General features: G+C 50.4%; 7 protein-coding genes across 7 annotated transcripts; 4 read left to right on the top strand and 3 right to left on the bottom strand.

Moving 5' to 3' along the window:
* Window positions 1–188: 188 nt before the first annotated feature.
* P168DRAFT_297460 (YoaK family protein) lies at window positions 189–1,024 on the top strand (the record flags this gene model as incomplete). The annotated part of the gene is made up of 2 exons (XM_024838179.1): window positions 189–354; window positions 411–1,024. The coding sequence occupies 2 exons, from the start codon at window positions 189–191 to the stop codon at window positions 1,022–1,024; spliced, it is 780 nt and encodes a 259-aa protein (XP_024692114.1).
* A 1,746-nt stretch (window positions 1,025–2,770) lies between these two features.
* P168DRAFT_344582 (efflux pump antibiotic resistance protein) lies at window positions 2,771–4,798 on the top strand (the record flags this gene model as incomplete). Its single annotated transcript, XM_024841847.1, has 8 exons — window positions 2,771–2,963; window positions 3,011–3,147; window positions 3,207–3,289; window positions 3,338–3,435; window positions 3,490–3,613; window positions 3,668–4,508; window positions 4,576–4,681; window positions 4,731–4,798. 8 exons carry the CDS (start codon window positions 2,771–2,773, stop codon window positions 4,796–4,798), a joined length of 1,650 nt encoding a protein of 549 aa, XP_024692113.1.
* A 1,284-nt stretch (window positions 4,799–6,082) lies between these two features.
* P168DRAFT_311147 (uncharacterized protein) lies at window positions 6,083–7,037 on the bottom strand (the record flags this gene model as incomplete). The annotated part of the gene is made up of 5 exons (XM_024839466.1): window positions 6,083–6,249; window positions 6,302–6,412; window positions 6,452–6,536; window positions 6,573–6,657; window positions 6,775–7,037. The coding sequence occupies 5 exons, from the start codon at window positions 7,035–7,037 to the stop codon at window positions 6,083–6,085; spliced, it is 711 nt and encodes a 236-aa protein (XP_024692112.1).
* A 1,484-nt stretch (window positions 7,038–8,521) lies between these two features.
* Window positions 8,522–9,744, bottom strand: P168DRAFT_318980 (uncharacterized protein; the record flags this gene model as incomplete). Its single annotated transcript, XM_024840242.1, has 2 exons — window positions 8,522–9,437; window positions 9,485–9,744. 2 exons carry the CDS (start codon window positions 9,742–9,744, stop codon window positions 8,522–8,524), a joined length of 1,176 nt encoding a protein of 391 aa, XP_024692111.1.
* Window positions 9,745–14,494: 4,750 nt separating this feature from the next.
* P168DRAFT_311146 (tyrosine--tRNA ligase TYS1) lies at window positions 14,495–16,084 on the bottom strand. The gene is made up of 4 exons (XM_024839465.1): window positions 15,896–16,084; window positions 15,256–15,819; window positions 14,933–15,171; window positions 14,495–14,856 (listed from the first exon to the last, which is right to left on the bottom strand). Exons 1-4 carry the CDS (start codon window positions 16,014–16,016, stop codon window positions 14,617–14,619), a joined length of 1,164 nt encoding a protein of 387 aa, XP_024692110.1. The 5' UTR covers window positions 16,017–16,084; the 3' UTR covers window positions 14,495–14,616.
* Window positions 16,085–16,540: 456 nt separating this feature from the next.
* On the top strand, window positions 16,541–18,369 carry P168DRAFT_327578 (uncharacterized protein). The gene is made up of 2 exons (XM_024841252.1): window positions 16,541–16,842; window positions 16,914–18,369. The coding sequence occupies exons 1-2, from the start codon at window positions 16,595–16,597 to the stop codon at window positions 18,025–18,027; spliced, it is 1,362 nt and encodes a 453-aa protein (XP_024692109.1). The 5' UTR covers window positions 16,541–16,594; the 3' UTR covers window positions 18,028–18,369.
* A 588-nt stretch (window positions 18,370–18,957) lies between these two features.
* Window positions 18,958–20,166, top strand: P168DRAFT_304877 (uncharacterized protein; the record flags this gene model as incomplete). Its single annotated transcript, XM_024838882.1, has 2 exons — window positions 18,958–19,602; window positions 19,704–20,166. 2 exons carry the CDS (start codon window positions 18,958–18,960, stop codon window positions 20,103–20,105), a joined length of 1,047 nt encoding a protein of 348 aa, XP_024692108.1. The 3' UTR covers window positions 20,106–20,166.
* Between the last annotated feature and the right edge of the window lie 4,201 nt (window positions 20,167–24,367).

Below are 24,367 nucleotides of genomic sequence, written 5' to 3'. Positions count from 1 at the left end.
TATCGGAGCAGCTCCGGCGCCAATCGTTACTAGTATCCGTCGCGAAAATTTGCACCTCGGTTTGACTCATCCCCACAACCCTTGGCGTCCACCACCAGGTCTCTTCTCACTCTGCTTCATTATACCTCTTTCCCCGCCTGGAATTCCTGAAAGCAATGGAGGATAAAGTGACGACACACCCAACCATCATGGCAGCAGATCTCGAAGCGCATCGCCCGTCCCGGATCCACCGGTGGAAGCAAGCAGTGGACCCCCGCAATGCCGACCTGATCTGTCTGCTCCTGTGTCTAAACACCGGCCTCTGCGACAGTGCAGCCTACAACGCATGGTCCTGTTTCCTCGCCATGCAAACAGGTACTTCCCTTGCCCCTCATCAAAACATGACACGAGAACCAAACTGACCCGCACAGGAAACACCATCTTCCTCGGGCTAGGCGCCTCCAACCTACCGGACAACAAACCCTGGGGCTGGCTCAAATCCCTCATCTCCATCGTCGGCTTCTTCCTCGGCGCGCTCATCTTCTCGAACATCACGCGCCGTGTCGGGGCCCGCTCCCGCGTCGCCCTCTTCGTCTCCTTCCTCGTGCAGGCCATCCTCGTCGTCATTGCCGTCGCCCTCATCGAAGCCGACCTCATCCCGCACACCCCCGCCGACATGACCTTACAGTCGGGCCCGCTTTTTCTCGAACTCATCCCCATCGCGCTTCTCGCCTTCCAGTCCGCCGGCGCCATGACCGCCAGTCGCGCGCTGGGCTACTCCGAAATCCCCACCGTCGTCTTGACTAGCGTTTACTTCGACGTGGCGACGGATCCGCAGATAGTGCGCGGGCCCTTGACGAATGTTAAGCGCAACCGTCGCGTCGGGGGCGTCGTGGCGCTGTTGGTGGGGGCCATTGCGGGCGGGTGGCTAAGTCGGAGCAGTGGGGGGATGGAGTCGGCGCTGTGGATGGCGGCGGGGTTGAAGTTTGTGGTTGCTCTGGCTTGGTTGGTGTGGCCGGGGGAGACCGTTCAGGAGACGAAGTGATTGTAAACGTGATGTTATAGATGACATAGACCGTGGTGTTATAGATTAGATTAGTTTGTGGGTGTGTACGGGTGAGCATCGGGATCATACTCTGATTTTGGTTTGGAGCGCATGCATAAACGCTCCAATAGTAATAATTATATAGACGAAGTTATTCTACATATACTAAACTCATGTGTAGGATTTTGTAGACTACTCGTGTAAATATGTACAATACATGAAAGCAGCCCTACTGTTCATATCTAGTCTCCTGTTATAGGTTAAGATATTTTCACTATATGATACAAGTCTATATAAAAAATAACAAGATGTTACATAAGTAAACATACAATCAAGGCAATTTAGAACCCAACCCAATCACGCACTATAGTTAAAAGTTAAAACTCAATATAAAAAAGCCACCAAGACGAGTACACTGCCATGACGCAGCTAAGTCGTGCTGGCTATGTGGCCAAGGCGATGATACTATACGTAGACGCCAGTATAGATACTGTTGAAAGGTTTACCTTTCCGTAAGATTGTATCATTCCTTTGCTTTTTGGTGAGATCTGGTCTTGAAGGGTTGGACATGATTATCCCATTGTCGTCCTCTCCATGGATAGTGAGCGCAGAAAGATGGTTATGACCACTTGACCACAAAGCGACATAGTGTTGAAGGTTCTAGAAGTCACAAATCACGGAACGAAAAAGCTCAAGCATCGTTCCAAGTCAGATAAGGAGAGTCCCATGGACATCAGCCCGTTCCTGTCAAGGAACCCGTCCAAGAGAAGCCTCTTAGCATTGATCATAGACTTTCCTGGGCTTTCACTATGCTTTATCTTGACACATCTCGGTATCTCATTATGTCTAAAGGCTGGTTATTGGTTTGTAAGTCTGTGAGGCGCTGGGTGGCCACGAATGCAGTGTGTCTTTCACGAATCGTGGATAGACAAATCTGTGGAGAAGTCGAGCCGGGCTGCCTATACGCCGCGAGACTGTGAAGAGACAGCAATACCAGCTGGTATATCGGTGGATGAGGGTTGATGTCTATTTTTGCGGGTCTTGATGTACTGGTTGCGTAAGATAACAAGGCAAGTGGACAATCATGTCCAGATAGAATCATCTTGGCTCAGGTTTAGGTTAATCGAATTAGGTATGTTTATATTCTCTGGTCATCGTTTTGCTTGGAATGTCTTATATGATGGTATTTATATGAAAATAACTTTGGCTGCAAAGGATATAGCTATTTTGGAGAATATGACATGGTAAGTGTAAAGTCTCTGGAATTCAAATCCGTGGGGAGCATTCACTGTCTGGCTTCGTCTCAGGACAATGCCAGTGATACATTCCAGGCCTTCAATTGAATTTATCCATAGTAACATCTGACAGGTGTGAATGAGACTCTTCTGAAACTATCATAACTTTGATGCAGTGACAGGTCTGTCGTTTTGTAGTCAAGACTCTCCGTACCATGTTAGGGTTAGCCTCCATGACTGCCCCACCACCACCCATTGCAGTATCAAGGAATATGAGGTAGGCATTGTTAAATAGGATAATAGTAGCTTTTTAAAACACAATAACATCCTGAATAACCTACTAGTAGATGGAATTTTCGAGCTAACTCAATTGCGTGCTTTTGCACCGCAATGAGTACACTGTATCAACCGCCTGATTTATCATCAAGACCACTGTAGATCGTCTACCATTTGTTTCTTGATTATGGTTTGATCTTGAAAATGATTCAATGTCAAATCTCACGACATCATTATGGCAGCGGTGGATAAGGCACCGCGAGAGCACTACTCGCCATACCAAACGATTGCCAATAATGGCCGCCAGCCATACGTCAAAAATGGCGGGGTCGACGAGGAGGATCCTCTTCTTGCGCGGCCGGCGCATACAGAGCAATCCGTGAAATTGTTGACCAGTGTGTCGACTGTAGTGGCGGTTTTACTCCTTGGTAGGATTTGAGTTTTGGAGGGTTTAAACAGATACTGACGCACCCAGGCGAATTCATCACCAATGCCGACGGCACGCTGGTAATGGCTGCTGCTGCACCTATCTCGTCCCAGTTCCAGCGCCTCCAGGACGCAAGCTGGCTATCCACAGGATACACGCTGAGTCTCTGTGCGGCGCAACCCATGGTACTGTAGAGCGACGCGCCGAGCGACCCCGAAGAACATGCGCTGATGTGACCAACCAGTATGGCAAATTGAGCGACATCTACGGTAGAAAGCCCGTTCTACTTGTAGCGTATGCTTTCTTTGCAGTTGGATGCTTGATCTCGTGTGTTAATACTTTTCCTCTAGAGAGAGACCTCACTAACGTATAAAGGGGAATCGGTCATGGTCTGTGGATGGTGATTCTCGGCCGTGCCGTCAGTGGCATTGGCGGAGCTGGCATCATGACTTTAGGATCGGTGATTATCACTGGTGAGATTCATTGCATCCAGTGGCTCAATTACGTGGCTCACTCGCTCACTCGAGCAGACATCGTTCCCCGGCGCGACCTCGCCTCGTGGCGCGCCTATATCAACATCGCCATGACACTGGGCCGCAGTGTCGGCGGACCACTCGGGGGTTGGCTGACCGACGCCGTCGGCTGGAGATGGTCTGTCAATCTATCGAAGCACCCCGAAAACTAGAATCATTCTCACCAAATCAGGCTCTTCCTCCTGCAAATCCCATTCATCGCAGCCGGCGCAATCCTAGTCATCGTCAAATTGCAAATCGCCCCTCCCGACACCCCGCACGCCCCATCCATCCGACGAGTCGACTTCCTCGGCACCGCCCTCCTCGCAGCCTCAATCATATCATTGATCACAGTCCTCGACCGCGGCGGCCACGCCTTCCCCTGGGTCTCATGGCCCGCGCTCCTCCTGTTCAGCAGCGGCCTCGCGCTAGGGGCGCTCTTCGTCGCCGTAGAGACGTCCAAGACCCTCGCCCCAGAGCCCATCTTCGACCTGCGCATCCTCCACAACAACCGCAACGTCCCCATTGCCTACACCATCTCCTTCCTCCAGACCACCGCCCAGCTCGGCATGGTCTTCGCCGTCCCGCTGTACATGCAAGTCTCGCAGCGCGCCTCCACCACCCGCGCAGGCGCACACATGATTCCCTCCGTCGCAGGGAACACCCTCGGCGGTTTGCTCGCCGGCTACGTCACCCGTCGAACGGGCCGCTACAAGTTCCTACTGATCATCGCGGGGCCCGTCGCCGCCGTCTCCTACGCGCTGCTTCTCGCCCGCTGGCGCGACCAACCCCTGTCCCCTTGGGAGTCGCTGGATATCTTGCCCGGTGGGCTGGGCTCGGGTATATGCTCTGCGGCGGCGTTTGTAGCCATGTCGGCGCTGCTGGAACCGGGTGAGGTCGCCATGGCGACGAGCGGGTATATGTTGGTGATCAGTCTGGCTATGACGACTGGGGTGACGGTCACGAATACGGTTTTGGGGGTGGGGTTTCGGCGGGAGTTAGGAAGAAGGTTACATGGTCCTGAGGCGGATGAGGTAAGTGTTTTTTTTTTTTTTTTTTTCGTTTCTTTTCTTCGCGCTTGGGATAGGCTGACCAGGGTAGGTTATTCGCCGCGCCGTGTCCGATACGAACTATATTGCTGGGCTGGAAGGCCGACTCCGCGAGGTTGTAGTTCGGTGTTATGTGGATGGGCTGCAGGGGACTTATGGTGTGCTTTCCCTTCTGTATAAATTTTCTGGCTGATGCTAATCTGTTAGTTATCTCCCTCCTTTGCTCGATTTTAGGATCGTTGCTGGGATGGATGGTCAGGCAGCATCGGCTGTAGATCGATGGATGCGAGTCAACCATTTTATTGGGCATGGCTTGTTCCCTATTCGCTTTAACAACCTGGTGCTCCGAGGACTACATTAAGCAGTGGTGCATACGACTACTGGTGGCGGCTAGACTCATGTCGATGTTGACTCCCCTATAGTACTTCTACTCGCATACCGTATATTGTCATGATCAGGACTAGCAATATATGAGATATAAAGCTAAAGCATTCGAATGATTGACTCACACATCAATGAACAGTAATATACAACCCAATATGCAAATAATCCTACAACACCAAACATCCTTTCAGCCACAATAAGAAACTATACATCTCGCTAGTGTATCGCAGCACAAATGGCATCTTCCACCCCTAGTATCACGAGCCACGATGTGACATGGATGTTATCCAGCATGACTCACAGCGACCACGTCATATCCGAACCGTGGCACAACTAGAGGGAAATGACAATGTTATTCCCACTGCCTAGGCTCGAGGAGTGATACTCAATCAATCAGTCATTGCAGTCAGGGCACCGTAGTCACATGACCAAATCGCAACAAAATAAGCACTCAGATTCCAGCCTTGAATAAGTTTAGACCTAGCAGTTAGCTCACTCAAACAGCGTGGAATATCACATGGATGCAAGTAGTCCTTCGCCTCATTCCATCTACCAATAATCACACCACCCGCCCAATCCGAACTATACCCCCTCCACTAATCACAACCAGCGGAGGCTTGGAGCCTCCCTGCCTTTCTTGGTATATACATACCGGCTACCCTCGGCAGCAGTACACTGGTGCCAGGTGTTCTTGCTTCTGCGATCTGACGTCGATAAAGTTAGGCCGACCAACCAGTCATTGATTAACTATCTGAGGAGGGTAGTCACAGCCCATGCTATACATATTACATGCATGTTACATATATAAAATTACGCACATATGTACCGGGATTGCACGACATCTGATTGGAGGTTTAGATGCAAGATGTTATCAAATAATTTCAATCATATAGAATCCTAACAGAATCAGATCTGTATTCGAGTCTGTCGTGTTTATCTTCGTTGGGCCTCAATCCACAACATATTTAAGAGCCCTTTCCATATCCAGTTGCGTATCTCGATGATGATCTGTGGCAAAGAATACTACTCGGCTACAAAAGATATCTAGACACTTCTGAGCTCTGTGAATACCCTTATATAGTTAATCTTATATTGCGACATGATCATTGAGTTTGGCCTGGCGCTGGGGCTTGCCCAATGCCTACGCCACAAATTCAAGCCCCCCGTTGAACAACTCACAGGATATTTTGCTCACTCCATATATCCTCAGCGAAACGTCTCAGCTCTTGCCCGGGAATCACTAAGTCTCTCTCGAGCGGCTGACGATGGGGACGGCCCACAACCTTGCTAAAGGGTAGAGTGAGATTTGTGGTAGTTGTGGTAGTGCTGCCCTGGTAGGTCTCTCCCGTAACAGATGTCGTGCCATTTATTCAATAGCTTGAGAGACGCCGTACGACGTGCGGAAAGAGGGGGCGACCTTGTAACGGCACCCTCTCCGCGGGGAACAAGCTCCCATGTCTGTATGATGATCTCAGGAGCTTCGCGCTTGATACTGATTGTAATCGCTAATTTCACAGATGAGAAGTGAGTCTCGAGTCAGCCACGCGCATCGACAGCAAGTTGTCCGGCCGACTCGGACAACCCCACTTCCACCACAACACGCAGCCTGGCGTTGGTCAAGGCTGGATCCTAGGAGCAGTCGGGCTCCTTTCTCCAGTTTCCGACTGTAGTTGTTGTTGAGCCGAAGGGTCTCATCTCACGGTGAATGTTCATTGCACGCAGGTCAAGAGCGATTAGCAAGTCGAGGGATCTTATTGCAAGTTCGTGCGCAGGATCTGGCACAACTTTTACTAGCAAACATCCTGTCTCTATGTTGATAGAGAATCGGCAATACTTGGTTCGCGATCAATCATCGCTCAGTTTGGACGATTGCGCTGGGGGGATAGATGTGAACGCGATATATTGATGCCGGGTTTTATCTTGTTGCAGTGCTTGTTGCCGCTCTTCTAAGAACTTTTGGAATCTCTGATTGGTGGTAGATGGCTCCTGCTTCACTTCCTTTACTAGTTGTAGGAGGGGGTCATCGGGCCCAGGAGATAAAGACGGAGACATGTTGGAGGTGGGTTGAAGGAATCCCACGGTGGAGGAGGTGGATGGGAATTGAGAAGAGGTAGTAGGTAGGATAGGCATTTACAAGTGTTAAAGAAGGAGGTTCGGCTACAAACGATATCATGACACTTTTACACTCTGTCACCTGTGAATAATCTTATAACCTTATATCGCGACAGATAACTAGTATTTCACGAGTCTCGCTGCGGTGGTATTCATGATACAGTACGTATTACGCGTTCTATACCAATATACATAAATATACGAACTGTATATACTGGTAGATTGGAAGTGCCTACACTATCAGCTAACTGCATGCACCCTGCATATATACTGCATGGTCAGACAAGGCTGTCTGCAGTGCCTACTGGTGGCATGGCAAGCCTGGCCTGGCCTGATCAGCTTCCTTACTTATTTCTTACTTATTGCCTACAGGCACTAGGGTACTAACTCGCTGGTTAGTTGCCCAATAGGACCATCACGTATACCTCCATCATGACTTCATTCTATTCAGCCTTGTCTACGGATAGTATAGATTTAGAACCACGCTGGTAGTCGGTGGTCTGTGTGGTATCACACCTCTCTACTCCTGATCTATGATCCATCTACCAATACCAACTGCCTCATAACGGTCTAAAGCTAATACATAAATTGACTGTCTACGTTACAAGACTGCCTACATATATACACTACGTAGGAGGCGCATGCCGCACACTAGCTGCATATACCAGGCAGTGCCCATTGCCTTACCCATAGACATTATTGCTGACCACCTGTAAGGCAGATTACCTACCTAATACTATAGTTGGGACCTAAGGCATCACAGCCTTATCTATACGAACTATTGGGTTTCTAGAATACAATACACCCTTCCTAGTATATTCTAGAATATTGACACTACTAAATCATACATGTATACCGTATAGATAGGTAGTGAGACTAGATTGATCTAAATAGATAAGGTAGTAATAAGTGGGTATGGTCTATGTACGCACCAAACGAGCGAATCCATCTACCACTGCAAACAATAACAATAACAAGCCCGACAAATCAAGCAGAAGAAGAAAAAAAGCTAGCAAGTCCGCGCAAAATGGTATCATCGAAGACAGGAAAGAAGCCAGCCGGGCTCAAAACTTGCAATGCCAGATGCGAGCAAGCCAATCAATGAGAAGAGAACAGAACCAGTAACAGAAAAGATCGAGAAATCCATCCACAGAATTAGTAGTAGACAAAGGAAATGAAACATAGGAAACACATAGGAAATGATATGCCGGTCTCCGCGCTGATAGCGGTCCCCGGTTAATATGAGCCCAGTTAAATGAGCCGGTCAAAATGAGCCCCCGTCAGAACGAGCAGCCATTTCAACTCATGTATCCCAAGCAAACAAACGCGCTCAAATGCATCCATCGCTGGATCTGTGAATCAATCAAGAAAGAAGCCGTGGCTTGCGCCGTCCGTGTTGCTGTCAGACATCCATTCCAAATCCGCAGGCAAAAATCAATACTTTTGGTGAGTCCTTCCGTAAGGACGGTATAAAGAAACGACAGGAAAAAGGGTGAAGAAGTCTAGGCGGTTGGATGTCGGAGAATCTCCTCGCAGTTGGCGTCAAATCGCATATTCCACAGTCGGATACTGTGCATCAATTTCTCGGTGTTTTCGAGCTCGCGATCGCGGCCGAAGATAGACTCGACGAACTCGCAGCCGGCGTTGCGACCCATCGAGACCGGCCCCTTGCCGCTTTCCCGCTTGGCGGCCTTCCACATGAACTGCTCGCACGTCTTGAGCAGCTTCTTGAAGCGCCCCCACAGCCGCTCGCCGCTCTCGAGGAAACTCTCGACCGTCTCGTGCGCGTCCGTGCGCTTGATCCGGTCCACGCACTCGTCCGCCCGCTTCACCTTGCCCGCCAGCTTGATCAGCAGCAGCCACAGCTCGCCTGCCACGTCCGCCATGGGCGTCGACGCCCCGTGGTGGAACACCGTCCAGTCGTAGATCCACTTGCCCAGCGAGTTGGCGTCGAACACGCTGCCCAGCAAGATGATCGGCATCTCCGTCGGGTCCCAGTTCTTGATCGAATACCCGGGCGGGATCCCCGCGCGGGCGGCGTCCTCCTCCGTGGCGTGGGTGGTCGGTTTGGCTGCCGGGGTGGGCTTGGGCTTCTGGGGTGTGCGTGTGGAAGTCGACTGCCGGCGGGCGCGCGACCGTTTCGCGGTGTCGGCATCATCGTAGACGGGGACCTGGTTATAAACAAAGTACTTATCAGTGGGGGCCTTGGGCTTTCGGGACGACGGAGATCGGTGCGGCGGGTGAGCACCCGAGGCGGCGGCGGATCGCGGGGGAGGGTAGTTCTCGTCATCGTAGGCTTCACCGTCGGAACCATCATCGACCACATCCACAAATCGTTTCCGCGAGGACTGATGCGACGGGTAAGGACCGGTGGGATCGATGGGAATGCCAGACATGGTAGTGCGACGACGCGACCGACTAGACGGATAGCCGCCGTCACCACCGCCAGCAAAGAAAGCACTTACATAGTCGTGCTTGCGCGGGGGGCGCCATACTCGGGCATGGCCTCGGGGTGGTATGCGGCGGGCCCGTAGGCGGCGCCATGCCAGCCGTCCTTGGTGGTCCCCGCAAAGCTGGCTTTGCGGCCATGACGCTTGGAGGCACTTCGCGGGGAGGTGTAAGGGGTGGCGAATGGAGAGGCGTAGTAGGCGTAGTGAGGAGAGGTAGGAGGGGAGGCCATGTAGTCGTAGGACCACCCCGGAGGGGGTTGAGGATAGTGATACATTATCGAAGAATGAGCATGGGAATCAACACCAGCAAAACCAAGACCGGAAATTTTCAATCACAACGATGCAGTGGACCTTGAAATGAAATAGAGTAAAATAGAAGAATTTAGATCACGCAAAAAAAAAATAAATCAAAAAGAAAAATAAAAACCCAGATATATTATACAGGATATCGTGTAGAACAAACCGATCGACGCCGGGAAACAGGAATCGGATATCGCTGGGGAAAAAAGGGAAAAAAATCGAGAAAATTCAAGATCAAGACAAGGACCGTCACCGAGGCACGGTTGCAAGGGGAGAGGAGGGACGAGAGGAGGTGAGCTGAGAGTGCATTTGAAAAGACGGTCGTTGATGTATGGGTAGTTAAGCGCTGGGAGTGACTATGAGGAGATTGACCGAGAGTCCACCAGCTCTATGTCTAACGGGTTTCCTTCTACCGTGAAGCCTCTATCGACCTTCCAAACGGGCCAAATAAGAGATGATATTCCCACCCAGGGAAAATATCAATATTCTGGGAGGGGGGAAGAGTCCGTAGACGAGTGGTGGAGAGAGAGGGAGAGAGAGTAGAGAGAGAGGAGGGAGGAGGACGAGTGACTGGGAGGTCGGTTAGTTATTACAACCAGTGGAAAATGGATGTAAAATTCTTTAATCAATCCCAGCAGCCATTTAAAAAAAAATAAACCTCATGATAATAATATAATGATAATAGGATATTCATTCTGATAGGGTTAGGATGTGATATGGGGCTGGGCGGTATGACTAGTATTTTCCCCCCGGTTTAGCGCGGGCTGGGCGGGTTTTGGTATTGTCGTGACCGTATCTTACCTGCAGCCCTTGGGCGCGTTTCAGGCCCAACGAGGGGTCACTCTTCTTCGACCTCTTCAGTCCCTTCAGTCACTTCAGTCAGACTGGGTCATCTGGATTGGATATCGACAGTGTGTCAGGACTCTCTCCTGACCATTGGTTGGGCATGATCGATCGGGTTGCATCTGTTTGACTCACTCTCGAAACATCTCCCATCGGTCGACTCATCTTCTTATCACCATCGCTCAATGACCAGTTAGGGCTTCGACTCTTCCAGTTAGTTTCGACCCAGCTAGGTTTCAGGGCCATCCGCCCTTGCGGGTCGTAAAATTTGCCCGGTGGGAGAGTGAGTCATTCCCGATTGGGAGGGAGAACTGGACTGCAGTGGACTTCGCCACGCCGTGGCATGTCACATGTGGCGAGGGTCAGGTTATTAATATCGTTGCCTCCCTGAGCTGAATAGCCTCGTATAGGGTCATTCAAATAGGCTCATTCAGCTGAACGGGCCTGATTTGAGAGGGAGTCATAAAAGGCAGCCTACTGTGGCGGAGTGGTGTGGTGGCCACTGGCCGGAAGAATACGCTCATTACGATATCTGAGATTCTTGATACCGTCCATCAGCGGGGAAATATCCCATGGACTCGATCCGGCCGATCCCGTTGCGTTTCCACGGTACTCAAGAGCCCGCCAAACAAGCTCATCGAGATGCCCTGTATGGGTCTATGGGTCCTCCGGTGGAGAGTGGATCGTAAACAATGGTTGTTGGGCAACAGTCGTTCGATGGGCTTTACCGCTGCGATCCTGCTGGGCAGCAACCACACCGTTTGCAGACCGCAACTTGTGGGGAGATCTGTCAGTAGGGTTGTGCCCCAATTTGATATACGAGGGTTGAGAATGGTGTATATGGGTGTATTTGCGGACGGAAAATACCGTCGCTGAAGATGGCACAGTCTTCGTATTACAGGAACTAGTTCTCAAAGAATCGACCTAGATAGTTCACAAAAGAGCAGGACAAATAATATCACACGAAAGAAAAATGAAAGGAAAATAAAGAGGAAAATTCTGAATCCACCCAATAAAGGCGTCGGCGCAGCAGCCACTCGCACGGACATATCAATACTACTAGTGTAATAATCCAGAAAATCGAATATTAATAACATACTACTAATATAATCTAAATTCCATGCGACACCAGGATCAGGGAACTCCTCATGGAGTCGTCCATACAGCATTAATAATTCCCCTGAGTGACGCAGGCCCTGCTGACCCGAAAACCACCTTTGCAACGTCGCACATGGCGTCGATCTTTCCATTTTTCTATCGTATTCTTTATTGTATCATTTCATTTTTTTTTATCATAATCTTCCTTTGTTCGACAATTCATATTTTCATCCGAGTTGGTGATTGAAGAGTAAACAAAACTGACATTCAGTCGATCAATAACAATGACTATAACTACAACTAGGCAGACGGTATATACATTTCCGTAATCAAGAGATTAGGGCTGGGCAGTTCCTATGTTGGACACGGCGGCTAACCCCGACTATCAACTTACCATTCCACAACCATGACCCAGGATATATCAATATAATATAAATATATGAGGGATATACAATCCGCTGAAAAATCATGTCAGATTAATGCCTCATTGGTGACACGGAAATCATCAATCCAACTGCGCTATAAGTCGGAAATCGCTAGGCAGACGGGATCCTATCAGAGACACGGCACACGGCTGATTATCCTGGTCTTAGTTATATCGCTTCGGTGGATAGCCCGAGGGATATTATCATGATGTTGATATCCGGTCAGAGTTTTCTCCTTGCCAGAAGAGTCCCAACTAATGATCTAGACTCATTTTCTTCCTGTGTGTGTGTCCTGTGCAGAGTGGATCCGACAGAGGTACAAACTTTCGGTCCTCGCGCATGGATCGCTTGGTTAAGAAGTACGTACGTGTCCGTGGTACCGTATGGTACATACAGAGACACAACGCTATACTGGGAGCATTGTGTACCGAGAGGTATCATTAACATCATCCTCCTCTTCCCATCCCATCTGGAAGCTTATTGATGGTGTCCCTGCATAATTGTCCGGGACGAGAGCCGAATTCCTATCCTGGGTTACAGCTGACCTGTTGTGTGATTTGTCGCATTCTCTTGCATATGAGTTCCTTCTTCTTACTAAAGGACTGTAGGAGTTGTCTACGGGGTATGTATGGATATCATACCATCAGCAGGAAGCAGAAAGGGGTGAAATGAAGGTCTCACGCCGATCAAGTGCGCGTCGGGGGAATGTCTCAGGCGGGTCTTGGAATGGAGGGAATCGTCAGGAGGCTGGACATTTCCTATTTCTCTCTGTCGTTCTTGTTTTCCTTCTGTTTTCCTCTTTTCTGTCTTTTTTCCTGTTGATCATTGTTCGGGAATTTTGTGGTCGACCATGCAGGGATGTTTGTGGGATCGTGGTCAGCCCTTACCCTGAGCCCTACACGATCCTTCTCGTTAAATTACCTGACTGGGATCGACTTTAGCCTGTTTAGTCTCTGACTCTGACTCGTACAGAAGTGCATTGAGTATGAAGCGTGGTGGAATAACCTCAAGTTTGATATAATAATTGATATCAACTAGTTGGAGACCCACCAGAACACACCCCAGTACTGCGTACTAAGTGGTACTTCCTGCGACCTATGAGCTGGACATACGGAGTACAACCAGCATGGATCCATTGGCCCAGCGCCTAATTCCACCAACTGCGCCCCCCCCCCCCCCAGTTGACACTGACAGACTGCAGTGCCGTGGAAGAACCGAACGAAACTAACCACTGCAGCCTTCCGCTTGAGCATCCCAGTCCATTGGACAACAGGAGTTCGACCGCTCGTCCGAGGAATTTTTTCCCTTTCTTAACCCATTTATTGGTTTATATTTCTCGATTTCTATTCCCTTTTAGGCTCGTGTTGGAGTACGTCTGTTTGTCCTGGTTGGAGACATTCCACCACATACGCACGCCGCAGCGCTGCAGCCGTGGATCCTTCCGATCGGTAGGTGGGTGAACTGTCACTTCTACCTTGTCTTTTTATAGGTAGGTAGGGACTCTTCCACTCGCCCTTCCATCCATCCTTTTCCCTCTTGGGATAGACGGGATTGGTCGGACGGGTTTGAGCTGGCTGTCTGGATGGACAGACTGGACTGAAACGGATTGGATTGGATCGCAGGAGTGGCTTTTACCCCTCCTTGGGGTTGAGTGCCTCTCTGTCGCAGGGACCAGAATAGGTATAGTCCGATTGTGATTCACATTAGTAGGTACATGCGTACATCTCTAGTTCCTCTGCTATGACGGTGCGAAGTGCGGGGCTGATGGGGCGGGGACGGGGGTGTCTGGCACGAGGACACTACTTTTGCATGGTATGAGATGGAGGTGGTCCCGGGGTGACGAATGGTGATTGCCTAGTAGGTTCTATAGGTACCTGGTGGTACTAATGGTCAGGGTACGTTTGAAGCGATGCTGATGCTGATGCTGATGTTGACTGGATGGTCGGGGTGGCAGTGTACTTAGGTACTAGTCTAGGATTCAGCAGGTTTGGATACACCTGACGACGGGAATGGGTCTTGTTTGGTGGATATCTATTTCTATTTCGATCCGTTCATGGCGTCATGTCGTTTGCCTTGTCTTGAGTCGTCCTGCGGGTGGATGCTGCGGATGGTACTTGGTTTACTTACTTGCTTACGGGTGTTGATCGTCTATGAGGTTTCAAGGTTGACTGCCGGGCGTTACTGCTGGTAGTGCCGAGATCGCCACCTGTGATGCCTATCGATCAGGGCGTAATGCAGGGCGTGTGCCCTGTTTTTACCTTGTGGTTTACCTTGTGGTTTACCTTGTGGTTTACCTTGATTTATACGTGCATATGGTCTACTATACCGATACTCCCTCTAGAGGTGGACAGTGTATACCAATATCGCTATGCAATGTATTTTTGACTGACGCTACAAATGTCCAGTTTCGAAGGTATCCGCTCTATCGTTCCGCGCATAAATGAGCCCCGCACTGCGACGGGAAGAAAGAAAGGTCCCCGTCTAGTTCTGCACCGGTGCGTCCTGTTTCGTACGGTCGGGCAGTCCCTGCGACTCCTGCCCGGCTCCCGGGTAGCGCGTGCCCTTGTTCTTGACCTTCTTGACCTTCTTCTTCTCCGTGCTGGGGTACGCCTTGTCGGTGATCTCTTGCCATTCGGCGTCCGCCTGGTAGGCGGCGTGGATCGGGGCCAGCAGGTCCAGTAGGGCCTTGGACACGGCGGGTTTGAGCAGTTGTGGCGATAGCTAGATATGTTAGTATTGATTCGAAAAGTGCAAGTCACATGGAAGAGGGAAATAAATGGAGGGGGGCAAAACACACCACATCCGCCCTGTAATCCTCGTGCATCTGTTCGATGCTCGTGTAGACCAGCGGCTCCAAGCCGTCGCGTTCCCGCTCAACGCGGAACTCCCGCCGTCCCTTCAGTTCGGAAGCCGGCAGCAGCACGTACTCCACGAATGCGAGGACGCCGTTCTCTTCCACCACCTTGGGGGATGCCTCGGCCTTGCGAATCTTCTTGGTGATGACCTCGGGCGTATCTAACAGATCAATCTTGCTGTCTGATTATTGTCAGTATATCATAACAATAAAACAACAAGGGTAAAAGGAAAAAAAAAGAAGATCAAGAAGGGAGGTAGGCATACCCTGCTCGCTCGAAGACATCTTGCCACCCTGCAAGCCAGGAACCATCGGGTTCATCAGATGGGCGCGTTCCTTGTATCCCAACTTCGGCAACCACTCCTTGGCAGCCGTGAACAGTTTGCGCTGGTCCAGTCCTCCGAACTGGCAGTCCACGTCGAGATGCTGCTCGTCGAGCACCTGCAGGATACTGTAAAGCAAGCCGCTCAGCGGCGAGTTATCCGACTGCTTGACAACCTCCGCACCGGCCTTCTTCGCGTCGTGCTCCGACGTCACGGCGCACAGCTTGTACACGTCCATGATATATTCGGGGCTCTTCTGGTAGCTGCTCCCCTTGACGAACTCCAACTTCTCCAGCGACACTCCTACGGCCTCGAGCACAGCCGATATCGTCCGTCGGTAGTACTCCGCGCGCAGCTCGACCAGCTCGATGGGAGCCTTGAGGTTGTCTAGGAATCCATGGATGTCGGCCAGCAGGATCTTCACGTTGCAGCCCGCGGCGAGATACTGGGCGATCTTGATGGCGGGGACAAAGTAACCGCAGTGGATCTTTCCCGTCGGCGCAGTGCCTGTTATGACGATAAATAGCCCGTTAGCAAACTGGCTCCCAATGTAGACCCCGGGTAGGGGTAGGTGCCAACCCACCCCAGTAGATCTTCAGACTGCGCCCCTCGGCCAAAATGCCCTCGATGATCTCGGGATTGAGCACCTCGGCGAGGTTTTCGGTGATCAGATCAAACTTTTGCTTCGCGTCGAGAGTCGCCATGGTTGCGGTAGATATATTTCCAGTATAGGAGGTTAGGACAGTATAAGGGAAGTGGTGCAAGTTTGCGATGGCGGGGGTGACTCAGGGCAGAAAAGGGAAAACTTCCGCGTCGGCCCCACAATTCAGGCTTTATCGTGTTTCGTTATCGTTCTTTATCGGGTCGGGTGTTTGTTGTTCCGCGCCGGAGTGTTTGCCTTACGTCAGCTGACTACACCTGCCCAATACGGTTAGCGTCATATTTATCAGCCTGGATGACTGAGGATGCAGCGACAACAACAACAACAATAACAACCTATATTTACTTTGACCTCCTTGCGTCTGTTCTCTTTGAGTCATTCTATTGAATAAGTCTAGTAGATTATACAGAGGTATCACCAGCTGAAGTGTCCGTCAGGAAGATGGCTGGCGCACTGTAGACCTGGCAGTTAATAAGCAAGCGGGCCGTGCAGAGTCGATCCCCCAGGCTGCCCGCATGGTAGTGGCGGTTCCTGCCCCGAGAATTGACACCTGCTTCACCATGTCAACATCTCTCCCCTGGGCTGTCGACCACCCCTTTTGAGGTCGGACTCCATGCGGTCATGAGTTCCCTGTCCAGTCTGTCGCTGGCGGGGCCTGGAGCACCGGAAAACTCCAGCAGGCGTAGACTACTCCTCGTGTACATCCATGGTTTCATGGGCTCAGAAGCCAGTTTTCAGGACCTCCCAGCGCACGTCCATCATTTGTTGACCGGTTTGTTGAGCGAGTCCCACGTGGTCTACACCCGCATATATCCGCGGTATAAGTCTCATGGCGAGATCCAAACCGCCGTGGCCCAGTTCAGCGCCTGGTATGTGTCACTGTTGCAGGAAGCGGGCATCTTACCTTGACGAGGGCGCGGACTAATGGAGATGCTTGCAGGCTGTCACCCCACGAGGCGGACGATCTGGATGTCATTCTACTAGGACACAGTCTCGGTGGGATCCTAGCCACCGACGTTGCGCTTCTGCAAAAGCATCGGATTTTGGGGCTGGTGAACTTCGACGTTCCCCTTCTGGGGATCCACCCCCGCGTCATTCCAACCGGCGCTAGTGGCTCCATCCCCAAAAAAGGTCCAGCATTTGACGATAAACTCGCAGGCGAGGAAGAATGCCTGGGTTTGAAACCGGCCGCTAACCCAGTCCCATCCAACCCTAACTTTGACCCCCCGTTCCGGAACGATGTACGCCTGGTGGAGCGTGGCTTCCTCAAGGGTATGATGCATTTTGTCAACAAGAACACCGACAATCTATCGCGTTCGATTGTTGACCGTCTTGTGTCGCCGTTGAGATTTGCGAATTGCGTCAACAACTACTCTGAACTTCGTCGGCGATACCGACAGTTAAGAGAGCTGGAGGCTGCGGAGTACAGCCCTCGGAGGGTTCGATTTGTCAACTACTACACAGCGAGCACTGGTCGCGTCTCACATAAGACCAAAACGAAATCAGCAACGGAACCCGAAGGCCTTGACCAGACCAGAGAGTTGACAACAACCCCGCCCCAAGTTGGGACACCGAGTGTTCCCGGTGACGTTGAAGCTGCTACCTCCACGATGAGCAGCCTGAACCTCGAAGAACACAATTTGAACACAGTGCCCCATTCTCCCCTGGCTCCCGAAGACGGCAGCTGTAGAAGGGACTCTTCGACTATCGATCTCACCAGCGTTGCATCGTTTACCTCAGTCGATCAGAAGAGCAGCCAGGCCCTTACAGAAAGCGTGTCCCTCTCGACGTCAGCCTCTTCCCCCAGCTTGGATCCCTCGAGACAGAAACTCCGGAAGTTTATCCTCTTGCCTTCCCATCACTGGAGGCACGACGACAACGCTCATTGGACGCCCGTGCTTATGGAGGACATGGACGAAGTGTTGGCGCATCAGTCTATGTTTATCCCGCGAGGCGCAAACTACGACTACCTCGTTGGGGATAGCGTGGGTCTGATCGAGCAATGGGTGCAGAGCGACCTTAGTCGGCGGTTGCTCGAGGAAAGTCTTGACTAGCGAGACTGCGGCCATGAACCGACGTGGGTGGCTTGATTAGACCGTTGATCCCTCGGGCTAACTATTAATACCTTGTCACGCTTGTAGATGAGATGTCACAGCACGTTCGCGAATTCTGCCCCGTTTGCTGCTCTTGACCCGAATGAGTGTTAGCCAGTTATAAATATAGACTGATGCCATTCAATACATCTTTTGGCTTTGCCACTATCGGGGCGAAGAGGGGCATGAACCAACTGAAGAACCATCAGACTACTACCTAGCCAGGAGCGACGAACCAGTAAAAACACACGTAGTAAGAGTTAGGTTTTTGGTGGCGCCTTGGCCCGGCACCATAGATCAATGTATCAGCTTATTGTTGAAGCACAGTTCGAGTTTAATAACCCATGAGTCGCGCGAAAGCATGCTCACTTTACCGGACCTGGCACTAGATCGGATCTAAACAATCCTGGAGCGTTTCTGCAGACCTCGCGTAATCGATCGGCAGACAATAGTGCATCTTCCCCAGGTAAGATCGGCGCTTCCTCACGTCAGCTTCACGCCGCCGATGTCACTGAGTCGTTTCATCCGTCGTTCCAAGAGATGGGTCGGAGAGGCTGAGCCTTATCAGTGTTGGTCCGGTATACATCATCCAACAATTGGAGTCTGTTTAGTGTATACTGATTGGGTTGGTTGTGCCTGGGGACAACCGAAATAGGGTGGAGTCTGTGGATAGTGTCAGTCACGGTGAGGCCCATCTTTAATCTATCGCGCGGGGGCCGTGTTTGGGGGCGAAGCCCAATTTATGTACTATTCACGTCCTCATATGATAGAGATGTGTATACGTCCGACCTCAGACGGCCGACATATAAATACCCAGCGAGGCATGCCAGGAATTGAGTCTCCCAGAGCAGAGCTTCAGGCCCTGTACCAAGTCCAACCATCTCGCCCACCATGAAGCTCACCGCAACAATCGCCCTTTCCACTCTCTTCAGCGCCGCCCTGGCTGCCCCTTCTCCCTACCCCAAGGGCGCCGAGGAACCCCAGAACAAAGACGCCAACCTCAAGCTGGTGCGCGTGACCGTGCAGCACGAAAAGGCAACCTCCAACACCGAGTTCGCCATCACAGACCCAGACACGAAGGACACTCTCGCGCACATGTGCGCGGACTCCCTCGGCGGCTCCACCGCCCCCGACGCCTTCCCCGTCGCAGTCGACATCGACCCCACTGGCTCGGGCAAGATCACCATTAACGACAAAGAATACCGCGTGCATTCAAAGGCGCAGGTGTCAGGAGGCGTGACCTGCACCCGGATGTTCGACGACGATGAGCTGCTCGTGACCTGTGACGATGTCCCCGTCCCGGCCGAGTCGCTGGAGAGGATGTCGATTGCGACTCGACAGAACTGTTTCGACGGAACGATGCATTTCCATCGCGCGCGAGACTTCGTTCTCGGTGAGGTGATTGCCAACGCTACTGCTGAGGGTGTGCACGGCCTGCAGAGCCGTGAGGAGGACCCGTGTTCCCCCGAACACGACGGTATCGACCTCCGTGGAGACGGGAGTCCGAAACAGAGATACTTGCATAAGCAGATCAGCGTACGTACCAGGGACCTGTCTTCGTGACCGGGCACTACTACCAGCCCACTATATCTGACTGAAGCCACGACATGGTTTACTAACACTGTATAACTATATAGGAAAACATCGGCTGCACAAATGCCGCAACCTGCACCGTTGGCCGCACCGAGTCCGAATCCTACTCAATTGGTTTCTCTGCATCTCTATCCGGCGCGGGCTGGATTACCGGTGGATTTGACGTCTCGAGGAGTTGGTCCACTGGCAACACATACTCGTGCTCAGGGGAGGAGGGCGACGAAGTCTGCATCTGGTACAAGACCGCCCACACGGCGTACGAGGTGCACCGTGAAGGCTATACGGACTGCTTTATGACTACCTGTGGCGCGCATTGTCCCGAGGCGGACTACACGCTGACCTCGCCCAATGAGAGAAACAAGGGTGGTGGGTATTACTGCGTTATTGGCACCTGTCGGAGCAAGGGCGAGCAGTATTGGGAGGAGGGTCGTGACGGTGAGGCTTAGGTATCCTGGGTATGTATTGGCTACTATTAGCTTTGGTTTATGATGTTTTCATGAAGTTTTCATGAAGTTTTCATGATGGAGAAATGGGAAGGGACGGCTGGCAGGTTATGAGAACACGCTGGGTTTGATTTATTGCTATATATCTTTTTGGAATTGAATTGTCATAAGGACAACATTTGCACTGTAATGTGTGGAACATCAGTTTCTTCCTCTGTCTATAACGAGTCTCGAGCCTGTCTGACACTCCTCTTGTCGACTTAATACTTGAAGGTGGTTAGCGGCTAATCTGGCGATGCGCAAGGAGGCACCTTGACATGGTTAATGGCGCCTTCAAAAAGACGGAGTAGAGGAGATAGCAGGACAGTCCCGTGGTGTAGATGAATATGAAATGATTCAGAGTCAGACCAAAGATAATGTCAGGACCGATTAATTCAGGTACACATCATCAGTGCTACTGCTTCCTCAACATTTTGATAATGGTAGAGATATCCTCAGAGCCCTTTCCTGCCTTAATCCCCTCCACTAATACATCAGCCATGCCCTGAAGTAATTGTGCAGACATGCCATGCTCCTTCGCAGTCTCCGTTGCATTAGTCACAATAGTTGATGCTACCCTCAAAGACGTGGCATCCCCAGACGAACGGTGAGAATGGTCCTGGTCCTGCTGCACCAGGCGAGGCAGCCATTCTTTGAATGTATCCAACTAAGGAAGAAGCACTGCTCTTGTAAAGATAACATAATTAATATCATATTTTCTAACAAGAGCTAGAGATTATAAGAATCCTGCAAACAAACCCGCAACCATGCTCATTGCCCCATTGTCCATCAGGACTACTTGTTGCGGATTCTCTGATACCCATCAAGCGGCCCGTAGGGCTCACAGGCATTCTTGTGTTTCTACAAAGCCGATCGTGGGCCGCCGTAAGAAACCGATGTCTGGTGGCTTTGTACCTCTGACAGTAGAGACATTATCCAGCCATGTAAATATGCAGAAGCACCCAGCAGGTTGATCACTGTCTGAGCCGTTGTTCTTACTTGTCAAGATCTGCTACTTGTAACGCTCAAGACTGTGCAGCGGGCGAGGGTCGGAATCTCACCAAGAACATCCCAGAGCACTATATTGGATAGAAGACAGATAATAACCAGGGGGCCGGACTGGGAACAATCAGCGGCGGATTTGGCCACAATGGCACCCTGTGAGATGAGGGTGTCAAGCCAATTTTCTCGTTCGCTTTCAGACTGTAACAGTATCCCTTTTTAAAAAACGCAGAAGCATTCGCAGACCCATATGTCCCGCGCCAAGGATAGATAGGATTCAGCCTCAGCTCGAGACGCGGAAGCCATGATTAGAGAGATGTTAGACGGCTTGGGCAAGTGGGTTGTATCAGGCGTCAACTTTCTTGAATCTGCAGATTTCACCATGTCCTTATAGCGTATGGCCAAGTACAGATCAAATCCGGTATATATTATCTAGGGTAATGACACTTTAATTGCATCCTTGCATAGTGAGATGTCTGGATGCACAAACTCCAGGGTTAGGGCTGTATCTTTCGAGAACGGATACGGAGCGCAAGGGATAGCCTTGATGTCAATAGACAGCTCTGCCTCGTTGCTTGATCAGACGATAATGTGGCTCGCTGGCCGAGATCACTTTCTGCACATCGTCAATACAGGCATCTATTGGCCCAATGTGACATATGATATGTCGTAGTCATCCACAATGCGAGAAGTGGTGGGACCCACCACTTGTAATTGAGTAATAACACTAACTATTATTCACAACTGCAACATATCACTTTAGACTTCTACTGACAACTCACCTCCAAGTACTATTAGAATGGTGGGCTGCTGATAGAGTCATGCTCAATGCATGCTTATCATTGCAATAATAAAGAACGATGCAAGGAACAGCTGAAAGTGGTGTAATATTGCATTGAAAAGTTCCTGCACATGCTTCTTACCCGTTTGAAGAGTAAGGAGCATATATGACCAAGGTTTCATGTCCATAATTGTGATGTAACCCTTGCAATACATCCCACCGCATGAGAAGACACTCTAGGTTCCAAAGAAAGAATATCATGGATAAACATTTCAGCGTTTTTGACCAACGAATTGAGGCTTTGCTTGAGAGACGCCGTCGCAATAGGACACTGCTTGTCCCGCCGTCCCCAGCAGCACATGATGCTGGTGACTTTAGCTCGAACGACACCCTATCGCTTTCGTCCTCCCAGATAGTGACAAAGGCGTTCCTGCAGGAGCTTGCGAGACCCCCTGACTTTGTGATGGGGAGTTCGGGCAGACGCGTTGAGGGGGGCCCAACCCCATATTTGACTGAGGTCGACAATTCCATTGTTGGGGTCCACGGGGTAGAGTCGGCGGCGTTCTTTAACTCAGGATACGAGGCTAATATCGCCCTTTAGTCGTCAGTTTTGCGAATGGGGGATTGATCAGCCATGGTGAGTACATCCATGCCAATACGAAAGACGGCATGCAGAGCAGCCGAGCGAGCGAGAGAATTGTCTTTCGGCCATAAGTCTTGCGAGTCATTTTGCGAGTGCCTGGAATCAGCAACGAGAAACTTTTTGGACATTGCTGCAGGGAGGAGGACAGACTTGTTTGCAGTGGTGCCCTTTTATAGCATCGATGGAGTCGTGGTTTCGATTCATGGATTTCTTCTCTCGGCTGCGGAACTGCTTGCGTTCGAAAGTTTTGTCTTCGTCATAGGTGAGGCCCATTAACCTTGACCAACCTTTGGTATAGGGCTTGACCTGACAGATATCCCAACATAATATGAACACGGAACTTGCATAGAACATTGGCTCGGAAGTATCAGTCATCTACACGCCGATGCGGGGGATTAGGACAGTAGTAACCATCTTCTAACACAATTTTACTTTTTATTTCCATATTCAATTTTTTGTTACGACTGTTCTATCTGTCTGTCATAAGCAGTGGAATAGTCACAGCTACCTCCTTTGACCTTATAGATCTATATATAGCGGCGTCACGACACATGTCCTAGGTTCATAGAGCTCACACGTCTGTGTCAATGGAAGGGCACGATATATGGATATAACCTTTCCTTATTTGACAAGCATCTTGTTGACGTTAGTCATTGAGGTCAAGAGTATCATTCTAAAGGTAACACTGAGATTATAGTATGTCTTGGTTACCCCTTTTATATTAATGTAGTATCAGTATATCATATCCTACATGTGCATCTCAGGTCTGGTCAGCATATTCGCATATACAGGGATGACGGCGTCCACCGTTTCCGGGACTGTGCACATCCCTGGAATGCTGGATACTGAGGGCACCATGGTAGTAACGGTGATCAACATGCCCAAAGTGATATAATATCTCAGAAACTTCAAATATAAATCCATTAATGAAGCACCAGACAGCTTAGAAGATTTAATAGAATGTGAGAAGTATTTCGAGAAGGATTTTCTAGGACCATTTTCCAAGAGTGAGATAATGCAGAGTAAAGAAGTAAACCGAACATAGATATCATATAATAAAGGAACTAAAATAAGTAAGATCATCCGGAAGCTGATGGTCTGGTAACTGCTTTCTAGCATACATCGACAGTCCATCCATTTCTGGTCTATATCTGAATCGAGGCATAGGAGTGTCTCGTCCCACACTCACTGATAAGCCCACCATTCGACTGGCAATAGATGTATATCTCGGTTAACCCACATGAATTATGAGCGACATACCCTCGTCCATACTTAGTATAGCATCATGGTATCCCGATATGGAAGCCGCAGGGAGTGGTGGATGCAAAGCCAAAAAGTGGTCTGTCACCTGACTACCAGACTGCTTTTCTTACTGCAGATTCGCCTTTTCTTCTACCATCTCTCATCATCATCAGCAATCCACCAATTCCATCAACCTCATTGAATTCTTCCTTTCGTACTTTGTTTCTCACATGCGGTGAGAGTTTGGATCAAGTTTAAACCAATACACTTATTGAATATGGTATGAATATGATCGGAGTCTAGCGGAGATCAAGTCGAGCGTAAGCTCGTAGAATCTTGCCAAAGGTTGTTGACACAAGTTGGTCTCACTAAGCCCAATTAGAGCACAGGGGGAAGAATGACCCCGCATGCTTGGTGAGACGCTAGCCCATGAGCAATGCACTCCTCGTACTCGGCCCTCGGGGTTGGCCGTTTCTCCCACAACACACCTTATTCATGGGCAAGGTTGGCTGTTAGGCGACCAGTCTCAGATCGAGAATGGCGCCGTGGCGCTCGACA

The sequence above is a fragment of the Aspergillus campestris genome (assembly GCF_002847485.1).
Source record: "Aspergillus campestris IBT 28561 chromosome Unknown P168scaffold_7, whole genome shotgun sequence".
Classification (NCBI taxonomy): domain Eukaryota; kingdom Fungi; phylum Ascomycota; class Eurotiomycetes; order Eurotiales; family Aspergillaceae; genus Aspergillus; species Aspergillus campestris.
Note: the sequence above shows the minus strand (reverse complement) of the source record. Positions and strands in the feature narration are given on the sequence as shown.